This window comes from Rhinoderma darwinii, chromosome 9 (assembly GCF_050947455.1).
Source record: "Rhinoderma darwinii isolate aRhiDar2 chromosome 9, aRhiDar2.hap1, whole genome shotgun sequence".
Lineage (NCBI taxonomy): Eukaryota > Metazoa > Chordata > Amphibia > Anura > Rhinodermatidae > Rhinoderma > Rhinoderma darwinii.
Genome location: NC_134695.1, coordinates 7,889,917 through 7,911,998, shown reverse-complemented (window position 1 = coordinate 7,911,998; position 22,082 = coordinate 7,889,917). Strand labels below are relative to the sequence as shown.

At 43.1% G+C, this 22,082-nt stretch overlaps 1 protein-coding gene across 10 annotated transcripts in view; it reads right to left on the bottom strand.

The window, feature by feature from the left end:
* MARK2 (microtubule affinity regulating kinase 2) overlaps positions 1-22,082 on the bottom strand; it is a 382,575-nt gene that overhangs the window by 224,504 nt on the left and 135,989 nt on the right. For all 10 annotated transcript variants that reach the window (XM_075837219.1, XM_075837216.1, XM_075837215.1 and 7 more), the window contains 2 exons: positions 18,837-19,034; positions 9,506-9,559 (listed from right to left, as the gene is read on the bottom strand). In XM_075837219.1, coding sequence (XP_075693334.1) covers positions 9,506-9,559; positions 18,837-19,034 — 252 coding nt within the window. The remainder of the gene's footprint in view (positions 1-9,505; positions 9,560-18,836; positions 19,035-22,082) is intronic.

Genomic DNA, 22,082 nt, shown 5'->3' with positions numbered 1-22,082 from the left:
GTGGTAATAAACTGCTGTTTGGACCCACAGCAGGACTCAGAAGGGAAGGAGCACCATTTGGATTTTGAAAATCTGATTATGCTGGAATAGTTTTCAGTGCCGTGTAGCGTTTGAAATGCACTGGAGGGAACAAAATAGTGGAAACCCCCGAAAAGTGACCCCATTTTGGAAACTACACTCATCAAGGAATTTTTCTAGGGGTAACGTTAGCATTTTGACCCCACAGTTGTTTTGCTGAATTCATTGGAATTATTCTGTAAAGGTAAAAATCTACTTTTTTTCTGAAAAAACTTAGCCATTTTTTATTTTTACAAGGAATAAAGGAGAAAAAGCACCCCAACATTTGAAAACAATTTATCCCGATTATGGAAATATGCCATATGTGGTAATAAACTGCTGTTTGGACCCACAGCCAGGCTCAGAAGGAAAGGAGCGCTATTTGGCTTTTGGAGCTCAAATTTAGCTGAATGGTTTTTGGGTGCCATTTCGCATTTGCAAAGCCCCTGAGAGGCCAAAACAGTGGAAACCCCCCAAAAGTGGATATTACACCACTTAAAGAATCTATCTAGGGATATAGTGGGCATTTAGACCCCATAAGTCTTTTGCAGGATTTATTAGAATTAGGCCGTGAAAATGAATATCATCATTTCTTCCACTAAAATGTTGCATTTTTTTCAATTTCACAAAGGATAAAGGGGGAAAAAGCTGCCCAACATTTGTAAAGCAATTTCTCCCGAGTACGGCAATACCTCACATGTGGTCATAAATGGTTTTTCATTAGAAAGTAATTAACCCTTTATGAACTGATCCATTTTTTCTTTTGCTTTTTAGTTTTTTCCACCCCGCATTCCAAGAGCCATAACATTTTTATTTTTCAGTCAATAGAGCGGTATGAGGGCTTTTTTATTGAGGGACGAGCGGTCGTTTTTATTGGTACCATTTTTTTGGTACATACAACTTTTGAGCACTTTTTATTACATTTTTAGGTAAAGCGAAGGTGACCAAAAAACAGCGATTTTGCCGTTTTAAATTCTTTATTTTTCACGTGAGACGCTCCATACATCACAACCACACTAAGACATGCTATGTCGTGGTGCGCGAAGGGGTTAATGTGCAGCGGATGGTGCAGAGTGAAAATTACAATATGCCATTTTAGTGCACTATATGTTATACCCAGTTTGTGCCACTGAAGACAAATACCTCATAAAATATTAACCGGGTTCTCCCGGGTATGGTGATGCCATATCTGTGGACGTAAACCGATGTTTAGGCACGCTGCAGGGCTCAGAAGGGAGGGAGCGCCATTTGGCTTTTGGGGCGCAGATGTAGCTTGGTAGTTGTTCTGTTTGGAGTTTTACTGGTGTTTCAGTTTATAATGTGGGGGCATATGTTATCTGTGCGGGGTACATCAGGGTATAATAAGAGGGTATAATAAGGCAGTAAATAAATAATAGTCCGCAGATATATGGCCGGTGTTGCACTGATAAATGGCGCCCGATCTTATCTGCTTTTGGAACACTCTGCACATTTTGCATCGCCATATTCTGGGAGCCAGAACTTTTTTTATTTTTTCTCCACCGGAGCTGTGTGAGGGTTTATTCGTTGCGGGACAATCTGTAGTTTTCATTGGTACCATTTTGGGGTACCAGAAATTTTTTTGATCACGTTTTATTCCATTTTTTGGCAAGCAAGGTGACCAAAAACCAACAATTCGGACAATGTTTTTTATGGCCTTCACCCTGGGCTATAAATGACCATTTTACTTTATTCTGCGGGTCGATACGATTACGGCAATACCATATGTAAATAATTTTTTTATGTTTTGCAGCGTTTGTGCAATAAAATCACTTATTTATAAAATAAATTAATTTTTTGTGTCACCATATTCTGAGAGCGATAACTTTTTTATTTTTCAGTCAAAAAAGCGGTGTAAGGGCTTGTTTTTTGCGGGACGGGTTGTAGTTGGTATTGGTACCATTTTGGCGTACATGCGACTTTTTGATCACTTTTTATTGTATATTTTGGGAGGGTTGGTAACCCAAAAAATTGTGATTCGGGCACTGTTTTTCGTTTATTTTTTTCGTGGTGTTCACCGTGCGGGAAAAATAATACTACAGTTTTATAGATGGGGTCGTTACGAACGCGGTGATACCAAATATGTGTACTTTTTTTTAACGTGTTCATTTTTTTCCTATAATAAAAAAGACTTATTATAGGAAAAAAAGCATTCTTTGTTTATGTCACTTCTAACTTTTATTTTTACACTTTTTAAAAACATTATCATCTTTTTTTACTTGTCCCACTAGGGGACACTTAGACTTGCAGCTCTGATCTCTGCTAAAACACATTACACTACCTACGTAGTGTAATGTGTTCTAACTGTCATTGTGACGTAACTGTCACACTGACCGGAAGCATCGGAGGACCGGCCGGAGGCTGCTCCTCAGAGGCTTCCGTACATGGCAACCCGGAGGTCATTGTCTGGCCTCTGGTTGCCATGATAAGGATCGCCAGCCCCAGCAAATGCATGTGGGGGGCTGCCGATCCGCTGTAAACCTCTTCAATGTGGTGATCGCAATCGACCACCGCATCGAAGGGGTTGTCAATTTCAGCGGCGACAGGCCGCTGATCGGTAACGGGGAGAGCAGGGCTGACACCCTGCACAGTTAACCACCGCTGCGGTGTAGCGCAGTGCGGCAGTTAACTGTTAAAGCGCGGGCGCAACTGCACGCCCAGGTGCGCGAAGTTACTGCTCACCTGGACGTGCATTTACGCCAAGGTGCGGGAAGGGGTTAAATGTCTGATTTATTAAGAATCTAAAAATTCAATGTTATAAAGTGGGCATTTACTTTACACTGGTTAAAACCCAAAACATTTTTTTTCCAATTAAACAAGGTTTCAATTAACCAAAGTATCAGATATCTATTAAAATGATTTAACCAACAATTTGGAATAGAAATTTATCAGATTTAAACTGTATTCAATACAAAAATCTTTAAATGATTTAAAATAAAATAAAAAGTGAATATGGCGTAAACATTACATCTGTTTCCATCAAATTTCTAGCATTCACTCATGGTCTAATCTGTCAAAACACTGTCCATGTATATGGAGATGAGCGAACTTATGATAAGTTCCGTTCGGCTGGTCCGCCGAATTTCATGAAAAAGTTCGATTCGGACCGAACTAGTTCTGACCGAACCTGTAATTCAAGAATAAAATCGTGTATAACACTGTTTAAAAGCCCTAGAAGCCCTGTATAACACTCTTAGGTCACCCATGAGTGTATCCAAGTACTTTTGAGCTGTCTTTAAGGCAAAGTTAGTGTCAAAGTTACGCCAACATGTATGGCTAGAGGAAAACGGATGGGACACGGTGATAACTAACAGAAACCACTGCACTTGTGCATGCTGTATGCTTAATGCATTGTTAAAAAAGGTACAAAAATTAACCATTTTTGGCGGCAGATGCCTGCCAGGGTTCATCCATACATGGATGTAAAAGCAACAAGCAATGGCTTTTCACAAGCCCTCCAAAAATGTACCCTTTATGGTGGCAGATGCCTGCCGGGGTTCATACATATATGGTGGTAAAAGTCATTACTTAGCCATTGCTTTTTCAAAGCCCTCAAAAAATTAACCCTTTTTGGGAGTAACAACAGGTTTTGCATCTGGAAAGTGAAGAAGCTATAAAAGAACAAAAATGATTTCTTTTTTAGGATCATCTGGCAGTATCAGACGGCAGCAGGGATGGTGGATTGGTGGTAGAAGTTGTAGTAGCAGACCCAACAGCAGCAAATGAAAACAGACTGGACAGGACAGAATCCCGGTGGTTGTGTAGGCCAGCTTGTAGCAGAGAGCAGTGGTGGTGGTTGACTGGTAGTAGTGGTGGTGGTGGACTACTGACAGCACGGGTGGTGGTGGTAGTAGTAGCTGTATCAACAGCACAGCAGCACATTAAAAAAGAGTGGACAGGACAAAGCCCTGTGGTTGTTTTCCTGAGACTTGTCAGAGGTACTGCGGATGGTGCTGTGTATGAGGACCGGCATCGGTTACTAGGCAGAAACAGACAACATGGAAGATCAAGCCAAGGCTTCCTTTGGAACAAAACATGTGGAAAATAAACTTTATTAGAATTTTACAATCCCCAAGATAAAAGGAGGACATTAAAAAAAGACTGTGGTGGGGCAGGCCTGCTTGTAGCAGACGGCAGTGGAGGTGTATTGGTGGTAGTAGAGGTAGCCAACGGACAGCAAGGGTGGTGGTAGTAGTAGTAGTAGGCTGAATACCCTCTTTGACGCTACACTGGAGGGTGGACAAGACAGTACACCCATGGCAAACTGGGCCAGTTCTTGCCAATGATCCAATCTGCTAACCCAGAAGTCCATGGGGTCTGGGATCAGGATTTCTGACGGAGAAAGGGCACAGTCCAGGTACGAGTAAACCTGGTTGTTTAGGTGCTGGTGATGGTGAACATCCCTTTGGTGACTACGATGTGTGTCAGGTCGGGATATTGGATGTAAAAATGTTGTCATCATATCTTCCAAACTGAATTAGCTGCTGCTGCCGCCTATTGCAGAGGTAGCTCTGCCAGAGGCGGTAGAACGATGACAGTGGGGAGCGGAGAGTGGCTCCCTGGTCAGACATGCTTGCGGCAGGTGTTTGCCGTTTGAAAGCCGTGACAAGCTGGCTGCATAGCTTCTCTCGATAATAAGCCAATTTTGCCTCCCTCTCGGAAGGCGCAAAACACTCCCCCATTCTGGCTTTATACCGAGGGTCTAAAAGTGTGGCTATCCAGTACTCATCTCTTTGCTTCATGCTAACAATACGACAGTCAGCGCGCAAGTAACGAAGCATACAGCTCGCCATCCTGGCCAGCGTTTCAGAGGGCCCGGTTGGTTCAATCTCCGCCCCATACTGCCATGGTTGTCCATCATCAAGGTCGTCGTCAGACTCGTCATCATTATCAGTGTCATGTTGTGCGGCTGCCTCGTCCCCTATCCCTTCCTGTGATTCCATCTCCAAATCCAGCTCGTCTTCAGGTCCTGTTTCCTCATCCTCCTCCTCCTCCTCAACATCCATAGCCAGATGTGATCCTTCCTCCATCCCTTGCTGAATCATCGCTGTGAGCGTTTGCTCCAGAATGAATATCAGCGGCATAACATCGTTCATTCCGCTAGCGTCACGGCTTACAAATCGTGTGGCCTCTTCAAAGGGCCTCAAAACGCGACATGCGTCTCTAACCAGCTGCCAGTGCCCGAAATTACACTGGCTCCAAACGCTGCCTGTCTGCTGCATCAGGAAATCATTCACGGCTTTCCGCTGTTCGTACAGACGGTCCAACATGTGCAGGGTGGAATTCCAGCGTGTTGGAACGTCGCAAATCAGGCTGTGTTCTGGGAGATTGTTTTGACGCTGCAAGTCCAGGAGGGCATGCTTAAATGCATACGAACGTCTAAAGCGAACGCAAACCCTCCTGGACATGGCCAGCACACTCTTCAAACCAATATATGATTTTAAGAAGCGTGTTATGACCAGATTGATCACATGTGCCATGCAAGGAGCATGTGTCAGGTGACCTAGACGCAGTGCAGCCACAACTTTCTTCCCGTTATCAGAGACAACATTGCACAGTGTGAGTTTCAGAGGAGACAGCCAGCGTGCGATTTCCTCCTTGATGCACACCAGCAGCTCCTGCCCTGTGTGGCTTTTCTCGCCCAGGCTCAGCAGGTGTAAGACAGCGTTGTGGCGCTTCACCTTGCACCTATGAAAAGAGGAGGGAGGAGGAGTGGAAGATACGCTGTGTCCTGTCGGGGACAGGAAGACCTCCATTGAGGAGGGCAAGGAGTAGGAGGAGGAGGAGGATGGTAGGTGCCTGGTGTCCAGAGTTGAACCAGAAAGATACAAGCGTGGAGGTGGTAATGCCTGGCATTGCTGCGGTGGTGCATCGGACGCAAAATATTGTCCCAGTGGGCCGTGAAAGACATGTACTGTCCCTGCCCATAGTTGCTGCTCGTGTCGACGGTGGAATGTACCCTGCTGCACACGGATAATTGCAAGGACTGGCCCACCTTTTCCTCCACGTGCTTGTGCAAGGCAGGGACAGCTGTCTTGGAGAAGTAATGGCGGCTAGGTATTCGCCACCTAGGCTGAGCGCACACCATCAATTGCTTGAAGCCGGCGGAGTCGACCAGGTGGTACGGCAGCGACTGCACCACCAACAACTTAGCCAGGTGTGAATTAAGCCGCACGACAAGTGGATGACTGGGTATATATTGTTGCTTATTGGACAACGATTCCGTAATGGATAACTGACGGGACGTAGGAGGAGCACTAGATGACAGTGATGATGATGACAACGAGATGGTGGATAAGGCCCGGCTACTACTTAGATGACAGGTACTCGGAGCAGCAGCGGCAGAGGGGTCTTCATTAGATGTACATGATGGTGTGGCATGTCGATTGTCCCACATGGCCTTGTGATGCCGCTCCATGTGTTTACGTAGAGCGGTAGTACCTACATTGCTGCCCTGCCCATGCCTTACTTTCTGCTTGCAGATACGGCACTGTGCCATGTTTCCGTCCTCCGGGAAGGTAAATTGCCACACGGCAGGAGTACCGTAAAGAGGTAGTACTACGTCCACCACCACCACCACCCGAGCTTGCCCCTTGTCTGGCAGGCGTTTTTCGGGAGCCTACACCAGTAGCAGCAGTGTCGCAGTCACCGGCTCCTGAGCTGACCCTACCGCTGCAACGTTTTGCAGATTTACTTCTGCCCCTACCTCGGCTTGGCTGTTTATCACGGCCAGTGCCGCCACTACTACCCTCCTCCTCGGACGCCGTCATCACCTCGTCACCTGGTTCCCACGTCCTGTCTAAAACATCATAGCCCTTCTCATCATCCCCGCCACTTCTGTCACTGTGTTGTGATGTGACATCATGGGCTCCATGCCCACCCTCATTACTGCGTCTGCCACCATGGCTACCACCAACACCCCACCTACCACAGCTATGCGTCTCGGACACCGCTTCCACCTCCACCACCGCCGCAACACACTCCGTTGGCTGACTCGCGGAAAACAAATCATCATCACTATGTTGTTCAGCATCTTCCTTCGCACCCGAGGAGATGTCTCTTAGGACTCACAGGAAAGATGGCTTCCCGCTAGGAAGGGGGAGTGAAGACAGATGATGGAATGGAAACACTAGAAATACTCATATTACTACTGTGCCAAGGAACTGTAGAGGATCTAGAATCCAACGAAACCTGGCTTGAAGCCAGATCGCCAGAGTCTTCCTGCTGAGATGACCGCGAGCCAGCCAACCAGTCCACAATGGCCGTATTGCCTGAAATAACCAGAGGAGATGGACAACTCTGGCTTGCTGATACTGCTACTACTACCAGAAGGCACATGGCTGCTGCTACTAGTAGAACTGGGCACATGTCTTGTGCCAAAAATGCTGGTACTGGCACCAACAGATCTGAAAGAGGACATGGCATGGGTGTTTTTTCCTCTACCCCGTCCTTTCACAACCTTTTTTTTACCAGACATTTCACTGCTGGAGTGCAGCAAGTTGAATCAAAACCCCTTCCCCTACTAGAGGAATGAGGCCCTTATAAAATATTATTGGAACTGGCTGAAAATGAGTGACTGTGAATAGGTGGCAGTCAGTGTATGATGTGACTTGTATAATAGCACCAAAGGCACCGGCTGTACTTAATTAGCAAGTTGAATTAAACCCTTAGACAGAAATGAGGCCCTTTTAAATTGTTATTCGGACTGGCGGAAAATCAGTGACTCATAAGGTGCCAGTCAGTCAGGGAATGCTGGGCATTGTAGTACTACAAAGGCTGCCTGTATTGCAAGTTGGATGTTAACCCATGCAACGGGGATGAGGCCCTTATAAAAGATTATTCACACTGCCTTGGCAAATGGCAATGATTGAAAATTTCTATCAACCACTGTGCACTCTGGGAATGGTGGGCGTTGTAGTACTACAAAGGCTGCCTGTATTTCAAGTTGGATGTTAACCCATGCAATGGGGATGAGCCCCTTATAAAAGCTTATTCTCACACTGGCTTGGCAAATGGCAATGAATGAGAATTTCTATCAGCCACTGTGCACTCAGGGAATGCTGGCCGTTGTAGTACTACAGCAGCTGCCGGCCTGTATTGCAATTTGGATGTTGAGAGTAGACTCCCGCTGTAGTGGATGAGCCCCTTCGATTGCTGGATTCCTGGCTTTTAGATTCCTAAAGCTTTCCCTTACTGCACAGAGATGCTATCCCTACAGCTCCTGTCTCTGAGCTTCGTGCATAGACTATTATTGCAGGCTTGAGCCCGCCCCTATGCTGCCTCCCAATTGGCTGGGAGAGCCGTTTGCAAGGCATTATGGGGTAGCCTGATGTCAGGTGATATTTTGAAATCCTCCATTTTAGATGTAACATGTGTCAGGCGCCAAAATGTAGCCGGGTTCGGTCAAAACGTGTTCGGCCGAACACTGTGAAGTTCGGATTCGCTGCGAACCGAACTTTTCACGATGCTCGGACCGAAACCGGGTTCGGTTGTCCCAGTTCGCTCATCTCTACATGTATATATAGATATTAGAGTCAGTCCATTTAGTCTGGGGCTCCAGAGAATTCATTAACACCATCAAACACTTTCTACAGAAGCAATTATAGGAATCTTTTTAACATGCATAAGTTTAACTTCATTATGTGAGGAGGCATAACATTTTTTTATTATCAATGGTCTTAAAAAAAAATTCCTTTATTGTGGATGAATAAAATAGCTAGAAAATATTTTTTACGACAGTTTTCATTATGGATTTATTTACAATTTGCTTAGATCTGATAGAACAAAACGATAATTGGCCAGTGTGAATACAGGACAGGATTACTGCCAAATCAATTGTTTATTGCTAATTTTGATTGTACCGCCATCAAAACTAACATTACCAATGGAGATCTGTAAATGTAAGTACCATTTGAGGGGAGATTTACTACAAGGCCTTGTTCACATGGCGTGTATTTGACGCATTTACGCGCCGTAAAACACATGCTTTAAGCATGCGTTTCAATGGGAAAATGCATTGAAGTGCATACGATGCGTTTTTTTTTTTTTACACACGTAGGTTTAAAAAACGCATCGTATAAAAAAAAAAAAAAGGTCAGGTCAATTCTTGGCGCATAAAACACATCGAAAACGTAACGAATTCCCATAGTCAATGGGACACCTATTTACTCGTCACAAAACGCATCAGAAACGCCTGTATTTTAAAAAGCGCTTTACAAAAACTTTAGCGTCTTTGACACATTTACACTTTGTGGGGTTTTTTTGAGCGCCGTGTGAACAAGGCCTAAGCATTGATGCTTGTGCACGTCTCTAGACGACGACGCTGCCCCCAAGGCCAAGTTTTCTCCTTGCCAGATGCAAGGACTGGCCTGATGGGATGCCAACTCACAAAACTTTAAACAGCAGCAACCTCCCCGCCCCTCTTCCTTACCTTTTGCAAACTAGAGGAATTTAGTTGTGTTTTGTCTATAATTTTTACAGCAACCTAAAAAAGTAAAAACACAAAATAAGGTTAACATTTATACACCAATAATCCTAGCCAGTTAAAAAAGTAAAAGCAACAAATATAGGTTATTAGTGCTTGTCAGCATTTAGTGATCATGCAATATAATCATGTGACTGCATTGTAAGTGACCTCGGACTCGCAGAGCGTGGGCCAGGGATTCCAATGCTGGAGGGAACTTAGGTGGCGCCATCTACAGAGGGTTTAGCGGGGGTTGTGGGTGGCACAATCTACAGTGGGGGGTGTATTCCGGGGCTCTCGAAGACCGGGCACACATGAGTGCAGTGCTGCTCACACTAAAGCAGCATTGCACTCATTAAACCCGTTCCAGGCTGCCAACGTCTGTACATGTGCTAACTGCACCGGACATCGGCAGTTAGAACGTATATAGCGTTCGGCAGTCGTGAAGGGGTTAAGGTAGGAGAGTGGCAAATGTTGGTTATAGTGCATTTCCTTCTGAAATACTGGGGAAATCGGGTCGTTCCAGACATTGTTCTGATGAAAAATGTACTTTGATTAAAAAGTTGATTTGAGAGGGAAAACGTATAAAGTGCAGCAAATTATAGACTACTCAGCTAAAATGATCTCAAATGCAAGTGGCAACCAAAACCTGAACGACGCTGAAGGAAGTGGGGAATTATTGTTTGAATGGATCGACGAATAGCCAAAATGGCAAAGGCTCAGCCAATGATCACCTCCAGAACGATCCAAAAAGATCGTAAGTTACCAGTGAGTACTGCTACAATCAGAAGATGATTAACTGAAGCCAAGTTACCAGTAAGAACTCCCCGCAAAGTCCCGTTGTTGAAAAAAAAAAAAAAGACATGTCCTGAATAGGTTAAAATTTGCCAGTTTTTCTACAGCATGAAGACGGTAAAGAATGGTGCTGCAAAAATCATGATATGGGGATTTCTCATACCAAGGTGCTGGGCCTATTTATCGCATACAAGGGATCATGGATCAGTTTAAATATTTCAAAATACTATATATATATATATATATATATATATATATATACACACACACACACACATATATATATATATATAACACACATATATACATACACATATGTCCTTCTCAATGAATTAGAATATAAAAAAATTTATTTCAGTAATTCAATTCAAGAAGTAAAACTCATATTATATAGATTCATTACATACAGAGTGATCTATTTGCAGCATTTTTTTTTCAATGTTAATTATTATGGCTAACCGTTAATGAATACCCAAAATTTCATCTCTCAGAAAATTTGAATATTGGGTAAAAGTTCAAGATTGTAGACTCCTGGTGTGACACTCTAATCAGCTAATCAACACAAAACACCTGCAAAGATTTCCTAAGCCTTTTACTCCTTAACCCCTTAAAGGCAATGTGTTGCCAGAAAAACATGTTTTGTTTTTTTTAATTAAACATTTAGTGTGTGGGTGATTAAACATTGTTCAAATTTTTTTTATTTTTTTCACGAGTCAGGAAATAATATAAATTAATTCTAATTTATAATATTTCCCATTTCTGGTCACTAGATGGAGCTATTCCCAAAATTGCAGCATTGCAAAATTGGGTAAAAAGCCCTCGCTCTAGTGAGCTCTCAGCATCCCCCCCTCCTTTATCCTGGCTAGTGCCGGGATAAACGAGGGGATTGAACGGTCTAACCTCCTACACTGTGTGTCGCCATTTTTTGAGCTAACACACCGTGTAGTAGGTTTACATACAGTAGTAAACACACACAAACACGAACATACATTGAAATCTCTTACCTGCTCCTGCCGCCGCGGCTCCCTCCGGCCCGTCCGCTCCGTCTGCTGACGCTGGTCCAAGTGCACAAGTCCGGAAGCCGCGACCGGAAGTAGTAATATTACTGTCCGGCCGCGACTTCCGGTCCACAGGAAAATGGCGCCGGACGGCGCCAATTTCAAATTGGACTGTGTGGGAGCGGCGCATGCGCAGTTCCCACACAGACGCCGTACACACAAGTGAATGGGACGGGAGCCGTTCGCAGTCCCTATGGGACTGTGGCTGCCGTATTCCATGTCTGTATGTGTCGTTAATCGAAACATACAGAAATGGAACAAAAAATGGCAGCCCCCATAGGGAAGAAAAAGTGTAAAAATAAGAAAAAGTAAAACACAAACACACAAATAAATATAAACGTTTTTAATAAAGCACTAACATCTTTAACATATAAAAAAATAATTTGTGATGACTGTTCCTTTAAGGACGCAGCCTAGTTTGTGCCTTAAGGCTCAGAGCCCATTTTTCAAATCTGACATATTTCACTTTATGTGGTAATAACTCTGGAATGCTTACACCTATCCAAGCGATTCTGAGATTGTTTTCACGTGACACATTGGGCTTTATGTTTGTGGTAAAATTTGGTCGATACATTGAGTGTTTATTTGTGAAAAATAGCAAAATTTACGGAAAATTTTGAAAAATATGAATTTTCCTGAATTTAAATTTATCTGCTTGTAAGGCACAGGGTTATACCACACAAAATAGTTACTAATTAACATTTACCATATGTCTACTTCATGTTTGCATAATTTTTTGAACATTCTTTTATTTTTCTGGGACGTTACAAGGCTTAGAACATAAACAGCAATTTCTCATTTTCAAGAAAATTTCAAAAGCCAGTTCAAGGTACCAGTTCAATTCTGAAGAGGCTTTGAGGGGCCTATGTATTAGAAACCCCCATAAAACACCCCATTTAAAAAAAAACTTGACCCCTCAAAGTATTAAAAACAGCATTTAGAAAGTTTCTTAACCCTTTAGGCGTTTCACAGGAATTAAAGAAATGTGGAGGTGAAATCTGCAAATGTAATTTTTCTTGAAGAAATTCAATTGTATTCCATTTTTTTTTTTGTAACACAGAAGGTTTTACCAGAGACACACTACTAAATATGTATTGTCCAGATTCGGGCATTTAAAAAAAAAATTCTACCTCACTCCGTTATTTAGATATCGGTGACGTTATATTTGGCGCCCGATATTTAAATGACCCCATGAACAGTCAACGGGGCGTGTTACTATATCTGTGACATTGTTTAATCAGATATGGACAGTGTTACAGCAAAAGCGAGGAGAGAGTGTGCGCGCACGCTCTCTCTCTTCAGCTTTGAAGATCAGTCTTCTGCCGAACTGGCAAGGGGTCGTGTCTCTGCTACGGACAGTGTAAGCGCTCCCCAGCTCTTTTAACACTGTCCGTAACAGTGACACGTCCCCTTGCCAGTTCGGCAGAAGACTGATCTTCAAAGCTGAAGAGTGAGAGAGCATGCGCGCACACGCTCTCCTCGCTTTTGCTGTAACATTGTCCATATCTGATTAAACAATGTCACAGATATAGTAACACGCCCCGTTGACTGTTCAGGGGGTCATTTAAATATCGTGCACCAAATATAATGGCACCGATATCTAAATAATGGTGGGAGGTAGAAGAAAAAATGTAAAGTGCCCCAGAGTATGTGCAGCCCTCCCCATTAGATGCTGCACTCAGCTGTACGCGTATGGGAAGGTGAAAGGCTCTCTAAGGACGCAGCCTAGTTTTGGCCTTAAGGCTCAGAGCCCATTTTTCAAAAATGACATTTCACTTTATGTGGTAATAAGTTCGGAATTCTTAAAGAGAACCCTTCACCTCCCTATACATGTGCAGCTGAGTGCAGCATGTAAGGGTATGTGCACACGGTGAGAGGCTTTTACGGCTGAAATGACAGACTGTTTTCAGGAGAAAACAGCTGCCTCGTTTCAGCCGTAAAAGCTCCTCCTCGTATTATGCGAGGCGTCAGACGCTCGTAAATCTTGAGCTGCTCTTCATTGAGTTCAATGAAGAACGGCTCAAATTACGTTGCAAAGAAGTGCCCTGCACTTCTTTGCCGAGGCAGTCAATTTACGCATCGTCGTTTGACAGCTGTCAAACGACGACGCGTAAATTACAGGTCGTCTGCACAGTACGTCGGCAAACCCATTCAAATGAATGGGCAGATGTTTGCCGACGTATTGTAGCCCTATTTTCAGGCGTAAATCGAGGCATCATACGCCTCGTTTACGCCTGAAAATAGGTCGTGTGAACCCAGCCTAATGGGGAGGGCTGCACAAACCCCTCGGGCACTTTACAATTTTTTTCTACCTCCCACCCCTATGTAGATATCAGTGCCGTTATATTTGGCGCCCGATATTTAAAATAACCCCCTGAACTGTCAAGGGGGCGTGTTACTATGGCTGTGACACTGTCCAATCAGGTCTGGACAGTGCCACAGGATGAAATTGTGCGATTGCATTCTTTTCTCCAGAACAGGGGGTGTGTCACTACTACGGACAGAGCTGTGGAGAGGAGAGCGTGCATGCGCGTTCTCATCTCTTCAGCTCTTGCGAGAGATCAGTCCTGTATTGTATAACGATCTGGCAAGAGGGCGTGTCACTGCTACGGACAGTGGAAGCGATCCCCAGCTCTTACACTGTCCGTAGCAGTGACACGCCCCCTTGCCAGTTCGGCAGACAAAGTACAAGACTGATCTCTCACAAGAGCTGAAGAGAGGTCTACTCCACAGTTCTGTCCGTAGCAGAGACACGCCCCATTGCCTGTTCGGGTGAAAAGATTGCAATCGCACTCTCATATGCTGTGGCACTGTCCAGATCTGATTGGACAGTGTCACAGCCATAGTAACACGCCCCTTTAATAGTACACGCCCCGTTGACTGTTCATGGGGTTATTTAGATATCGGGCGCCAAATAGAAAGGCACTGATATCTAAAGAACGGTGGGAGGTAAAAAAAAATATATATAAACTGCCCCAGGGTTTGTACAGCCCTCCCCATTACATGCTGCACATGTATGGGGAGGTTAAAGGTTCTCTTTAAACCTATCCAAGCGATTCTGAGATTGTTTTCTCATGAGACATTGGGCTTTATGTTAGTGGTAAAATTTGGTAGATATATTCAGTGTTCATTTGTGAAAAATAGCAAGATTTAGAGAAAACTTGTAAAAATATATAATTTTTCTGAATTTAAATGTATCTGCTTGTAAGACAGATGGTAATACCACCCAAATTAGTTACTAGTTCACATTTCCCATATGTCTACTATACGTTGGCATAATTTTTTGATCATTATTTTTATTTTTCTAGGACGTTACAAGGCTTGGAACATAAGCAGCAATTTCTCATATTTTGAATAAAATGTCAAAAGCCTGTTTGTTTTTTTTAGGCACCGGTTTAGTTCTGAAGTGAATTTTAGGGGCCCTATATATTAAAAACCCCAATAAAAACACCCCATTTTAGAAACTAGACCCCTCAAAGTAGTCAAAACAGCATTGAGAAACTTTATTAACCCTTTAGGTGTTTCACAGGTATTTAAAGCAAAGTAGAGGTGAAATTTACACATTTACTTTTTTTTGTCAGAAAATAATTTTTATTCAATTTTTTTTCTGTAAAACAGAAGTTCTTACCAGAGAAATGCAACTCAATACTTATTGCCCAGATTCTGCAGTATTTAGAAATATCCCACATGTGGCCCTAGTGTGGTAATGGACTGAAGCACAGGCCTTTGAAGCAAAGGAGCTCCTAGTGGATTTTGAGGCCTCCTTTTTAAAAGGTACCATGCCCGGCTTGAAGAGGTCTTGTAGTGCCAAAATAATTTAAACCCCCCAAAAGTGACCCTATTTGGAAAACGACACCCCTCAAGGAACTTATCGAGCTGTATAGTGAGCATTTAGACCCCGCAGATTTTTTGCTGCATTTCGTGGAATTAGGCTGTGAAATTTAAAATCACATTTTTCCGATAAAAGGTACAAATTTTTCATTTTGACAAGTAATAAAGGAGAAAAAGCACCCCAACATTTGTAAAGCAATTTCTCCCGATTACGGCAATACCCCATATGTGGTCATAAACTCTTGGTTGGAAAATGGCAGGGCTCAGAAGAGCAGGAGCGCTATTTGGCATGTCGATTTTGTTGGATTGGTTTCTGGGCGCCATTTGAGGAGCTTCTGAGGTACCAGTACAGGGGAAACCACGTAAAAGTGACCCCATTTTGGAAACTACACCCCTTGAGGAATTCTTTGTAGTTTTCATGGGACGCATGCGACTTTTTGATCGGGTTTCATTCTATTTTCAATAGACGTGGTGGCTAAAAAAATAGCAATTCTACTATCTTTTTTTTTTTTACAGCGTTCACCGTGCACTATAAATTACATTCATTTTATTTTGTGGGGCGATACGATTACGGCGATATCGGATGTTTATAGTTTTTTTATGTCTAAGTATGTTCACACAGCTTATTTTCGGCCGTTTTCGGGCCATAAACGGTCAAAAAATCGTAAGCAGAATGCCTCCAAACATCTGTCCATTGATTTAAACGGGAAAAAACGGCATTCTTTTGAGTTTGTGTGTGCACATACACTTATGGTGTTTGCACAATAAAATACTTTTTATAAAAAATCATTTACTTTTTGTGATGCCAACACTTTTGTAGTTCAGGCCGTTACGGACGCAGGGATACCAATTATGTATAGTTTGTTTAGTTTAATAATAAAAGGACTGATCAGGGTAAAAGGGGGATTTTTACTTTTGAACTTTTATTTTTACACAACTTTTTTTATTTTGTCCCAATAGGGGACATGAAGGCAGGAGGCCCTGATCGCAATTCTAATACACTGCACTACATGCGTAGTGTAGTGTATTAGAGCGGTCAGCTACTCACTGACAGCAAGCATAGTGGGTCCTGACTTTGTCAGGACCAACTAGGCTTCCGTAGATGGCTAAGCCGGAGGCCGTTGTCAGGCCTCCGGTTGCCATAGCAACGATCACCGCCCACTATCACGTAGCAGGCCGTCTATCGTGGTTTAACCCCCAAGAAGCCGCAATCGCTATTGAAAGCATCTTCTTAGGGGTTAATCAGTGGGGGCCCCGCTATCGGTCCCCGCTGAAGGAGCTGTGGCAACTGCTATACGAGATAGCAGCGGTCACAGCTCCTGTATGTGTCGGGAGGACAGCCGAAATGGCCGTTCCTCCCGCGACGTACCATTCTGTCACGGAGCACGAACGATGTGCTTACCATGACGGAATAGTAAGTCAAGGAGCGGTAAGGAGTTAAAGTACTGGTCTGTTGCACAGTGGTCCAAAGACCTGTTCTCAGATTAAAGTAAATTTTTAATTTCATTTGGAAATCAAGGTCCCAGAGTCTGGAGGACGAGTGGAGAGACATCAATCCAAGTTGCTTGCGGTCCAGTGTGAAGTTTCCAGTCAGTGATGGTTTGGGGAGCCATGTCATATGCTGGTGTTGGTCCACTGTGTTATATCAAGTCCAGAGTCAGCACAGCGTCTACCAGGAAATTTTACAGCACTTCATGCTTCCCTCTGTTGACAAGCTTTATGGAGATGCTGATTTCGTTTTCCAGCAGGACTTGGCACCTGCCCACACTGCCAAAAGTACCAATACCTGGTTTAATAACCACAGTACCCCTGTGCTTGATTGGCCAGCAAGCTTGCCTGACCTAAACCCCAGAGAATCTATGGGGTATTGCCAGGAGGCAGATGAGACACCAGACCCAACAATGCAGACGAGCTGAAGGCCGCTATCAAAACAACCTGGGCTTCAATAACATCCCAGCAGGGCCACAGGCTGATCGCCCCCATGCCACGCCGCATTGATACAGTAATTCATGCAAAAGGAGCCCCGACCAAGTATTGAGTACATATACTGTACATACTTTTCAGTAAGCCAACATTTCGGTATTAAAAATCATTTTTGAAATTGGGCTTATTTAATATTCTAATTTTCTGAGACACTAAATTTTGGGTTTTCATTAACGGTTACCATAATCATCAACATGAAGAGAAAAAAATGCTGGGAATAGATCACTCTGTGTGTAATGGATCTATATAAAATGAGTTTCACTTTTTGAATTGAATTACTGAAATAAATTACGTTTTTGATTATATTCGAATTCATTGAGGTCTAATAAATATATATATATATATATTTTTATTTATTTTACACACACACACACACACACACACACACACAGTCGAGTCACATTATTATCATGACCTCCTTTCGACACCGTCACCGCGTAACTCATGAAGGAAGTGATGTTTCGTGGGTATATAAGGTATGCGATGGGCTTTCTGAACACATATCACTCGTTGTTGCCATGGGTAAAAGGGGTGTTTTATCAGAGTAGCAAAAAGTGATGATCATTAGCTTTTGGGCCAAGGGTGGCAGTATTTCTCAAACAGCGTAGTTTGTGGACTGTTCGCGTGCTGCTGTGTTGAAAATGTAGTGAGTAGATAAACGGCACCATTGGGAATAAGATGTAGAAACTGCGGAGCACCACGTGCCATTGATGTGAGATAAACGTCCGCTACGACGGTGTGTGAAGGCCAAACGACAAGCTACAGATGAGCAGCTCACCGTGAAAATTAACCAGGGGGCTACCAGACGCGTGCCTAAAACAGTTCAGCGAACCCTACCGTGTATGGGGCTCTGAAGCAGACTAATAGTCACTGCTCCTATGCGAATAAAGGTGCATTGGAAAAAAAAGGCTTCAATTTGCATGGCAATACCAGAATTGGACCACCGATGATTGACAAAGGGTTGCGTTCTACGATGAGTCACATTTTCTACTTCAGCGACCGGATGGATGTTGGCGTGTCAGACGAGAAACATCAGAGAACAAACACCCTGCAACCATTGGTGGAAGAAGACAAGGTGGTGGCAGCAGCATTATGGTCTGGAGAATTTTTTCATGGCATTCTCAGGACCCACTCATCCATGTGGAAGTCACTCTGAACCAATTTGGGTATGAATCCATCGTTGCATATCACCTCCACCCATACATTTGGTTTGTCTTCCCTGGGGCAGATGGAATCTTCCAGCCAGACAATGCGACATGTCACACGGCTAGAAATGTCAGACTGTGGGTGGAAGAGAACGACAAAGACTTTCAAGTACTTTCCTGTCCCCCTAATTTACCAGCCTTTTACCCAATTCAGCATCTGTGGGACCACCTCGATCATCTTGTTAGCTCTATGGACCCTCCCCCACGCACCCTCCAGCAGATGAGGGATGCAATGCAGTCAGCATGGCTCCAGATACCAGAGACAACCTACCAGCACCTTAGAGAGTCACTCCCAGCTGTCCAGCTGCTGTTCGTGGTGCACATGGCGGTTACACTGAATATTAGCTGGTGGTCACATACAAACGTTTTCTTTTGGTTTTTTTTGTCTACAGATGTAGTGTAAGGTGAAGTCAACTGCATTCTTACCTCTTTTCCAGTTAAAACGTGGCGAGCTAGCTTTACCTTGGCAAAGTTGCCCTTGCCAATAGTTTTGAGAAGACGGTAGTTTCCAATATGTGGCTGCTCATCTGCAGAGGTTGGAATGGAGGTGCGACATCTCAGCATATTGGGTTTGCTATTGCCTCCCCCACTACTGGTCTTTGAGTCGGTGTGACCCAATGCAGGCTGCAAAGATAAAAAAAACAGATATTTAATTCACTTGGCAACATGACCATGAATACAATGCTTCAGGACAAATATACTTTTCTATAGGTACCTAAATAAAATGATACCGGACCTGAAAAATAGGAATTAGTGTTTATAATCCGTAGACTTTATTTGGTGGTTAAAAAGTTTATTCAGAAATTGTGACTAAGAAACCGTACCTGTATGCAAAAGAAATTCCCCTATTGCTTTGCTGGTTTACTCATATAGCCGTCTAAAATGTTAATATTGAGTTCTCAAGGTTGACCATGCTAATGTATCAGTTAGGTACCATCGGGAGGTATTTCACATTTCTTATGGACAACAAAACAGGAAGCATAGATTCCATAAATCTTTATAAGGCTTGAAAAAAAAAAGTATGCACTGATTTATGCTTAGAATGAGACAAGATAATAAGAAGGCAAGATAATAAGGTATAAAAGGACCAGAAGGTAATGGATGCAAGTGCATAAAATAAAGTACAAGGGCTAGAGTCCTTTCCTCTGGATTTCTTTCACAACCCTTCCAGATAACAAACGGTACACGCCAGGGCTGTCCTTTATCCCATCTCCTATTTGTTTTGTGTATGGAACCCCTGGCTGAAAGGATTCGGAATTCCCCGAAAGTGACAGGTATTACAGTAGGTCAATCAGAACATAAAATTGGACTGTATGCAGACGATGTTATCATGTCCTGTACTTTTCCTGAGAAGTCATTAGCTGAGATTCTACACAGTCTCCCAATTTTCCACTATCTCATATTATAAACTTAATATCCCTAAGTCCCTGATGCTAGCTCTTAATGTTGATCCACAGCTTAAAGAGGCTCCGTCACCAGATTTTGCAACCCCCATCTCCTATTGCAGCAGATCGGCGCTGCAATGTAGATAAGAGTAACGTTGTTTTTTTTTTTAAAAAAAACAAGCATTTTTGGCCAAGTTATGACCATTTTTATATTTATGCAAATGAGGCTTTCTAAAGTACAACTGGGCGTGTATTATGTGTGCTACATCTGGGCGTGTTTACTTCTTTTACTAGCTGGGCGTTGTGAATAGAAGTGTATGATGCTGACGAATCTGCATCATCCACTTCTCTTCGTTACCACCCAGCTTCTGGCAGTGCACAGACACACAGCGTGTTCTCGAGAGATCACGCTGTGACGTCACTCACTTCCTGCCCCAGGTCCTGCATCGTGTCGGACGAGCGAGGACACATCGGCACTAGAGGCTACATTTGATTCTGCAGCAGCATCATAAACTTCTATTCACAACGCCCAGCTAGTAAAAGAAGTAAAAACGCCCAGATGTACATACACAATACACGCCGATTTGTACTTTAACTTTAAGCACGCCCAGCTGTACTTTAGAAAGCCTCATTTGCATAAATATAAAAATGGTCATAACTTGGCCAAAAATGCTTGTTTTTAAAAAAAAAACTAAAAAAAACGTCACTCTTATCTACATTGCAGCGCCGATCTGCTGCAATAGGAGATAGGGGTTGCAAAATCTGGTGACAGAGCCTCTTTAAAGAGACTCTGTCACCACATTATAAGTGCCCTATCTCCTATATTTGGAGATGGGCGCTGTAATGTAGGTAACAGCAGTGCTTTTTATTTAAAAAAAACTATCTATTTTCACCACGTTATTAGCGATTTTAGCTTTATGCTAATGAGTTTCTCAATGGATAACTGGGAGTGTTTTACTATTGACCAAGTTGTACAGAGGAGTGTATGACGCTGACCAATCAGCGTCATACACTTCTCTCCATTTATTTAGTCAGCGCATAGGGATCCTCTTAGATCACTATGTGCTGTTTAATACTAACACATTAACCCCTTAATGACCAGCCTATTTTAGACCTTAATGACCGAGCTATTTTTTACGTTTTTCCATCATCGCATTCCAAGAGCTATAACTTTTTACGTCAACATAGCTGTATAAGGTCTTGTTTTTTTGCGGGACAAGTTGTATTTTTTAATAGCACCATTTTGAGGTACACTACCGTTCAAAAGTTTAGGGTCACTTAGAAATTTCCTTATATTTGCAAGAAAAGTAGTTTTTTTCAATGAAGAGAACATTAAATTAATACACTCTAAATAATTAAATACACTCTATAAATTTTTAATGTGCTAAATGACTATTCTAGCTGCAAACGTCTGGTTTTTAATGCAATATCTACATAGGTGTATAGAGGCCCATTTCCAGCAACCATCACTCCAGTGTTCTAATGGTACATTGTGTTTGCTAACTATGTTAGAAGGCTAATGGATGATTAGAAAACACTTGAAAACCCTTGTGCAATTATGTTAGCACCGCTGTAAACAGTTTTGCTGTTTAGAGGAGCCATAAAACTGACCTTCCTTTGAGCTAGTTGAAAATCTGAAGCATTACATTTGTGGGTTCGATTAAACTCTCAAAATGGCTAGAAAAAGAGAGCTTTCAAGTGAAACTCGATAGTCTATTCTTGTTCTTAGAAATGAAGGCTATTCCATGCGAGAAATTGCCAAGAAACTGAAGATTTCCTACAACGGTGTGTACTACTCCCTTCAGAGGACAGCACAAACAGGCTCTAACCAGAGTAAAAAGAAGTGGGAGACCCCGCTGCACAACTTAGCAACAAGACAAGTACATTAGAGTCTCTAATTTAAGAAATAGACGCCTCACAGGTCCTCAACTGGCAGCTTCATTAAATAGTACCCGCAAAACGCCAGTGTCAACGTCTACAGTGAAGAGGCGACTCCGGGATGCTGGCCTTCAGGGCAGAGTGGCAAAGAAAAAGCCATATCTGAGACTGGCTAATAAAGGGAAAAGATTAATATGGGCAAAAGCACACAGACATTGGACAGAGGAAGATTGGAAAAAAATGTTATGGACAGATGAATCCAAGTTTGAGGTGTTTGGCTCACACAGAAGAACATTTCTGAGACGCAGAACAACTGAAAAGATGCTGGAAGAGTGCCTGACGCCATCTGTCAAGCATGGTGGAGGTAATGTGATGGTCTGGGGTTGCTTTGGTGCTGGTAAAGTGGGAG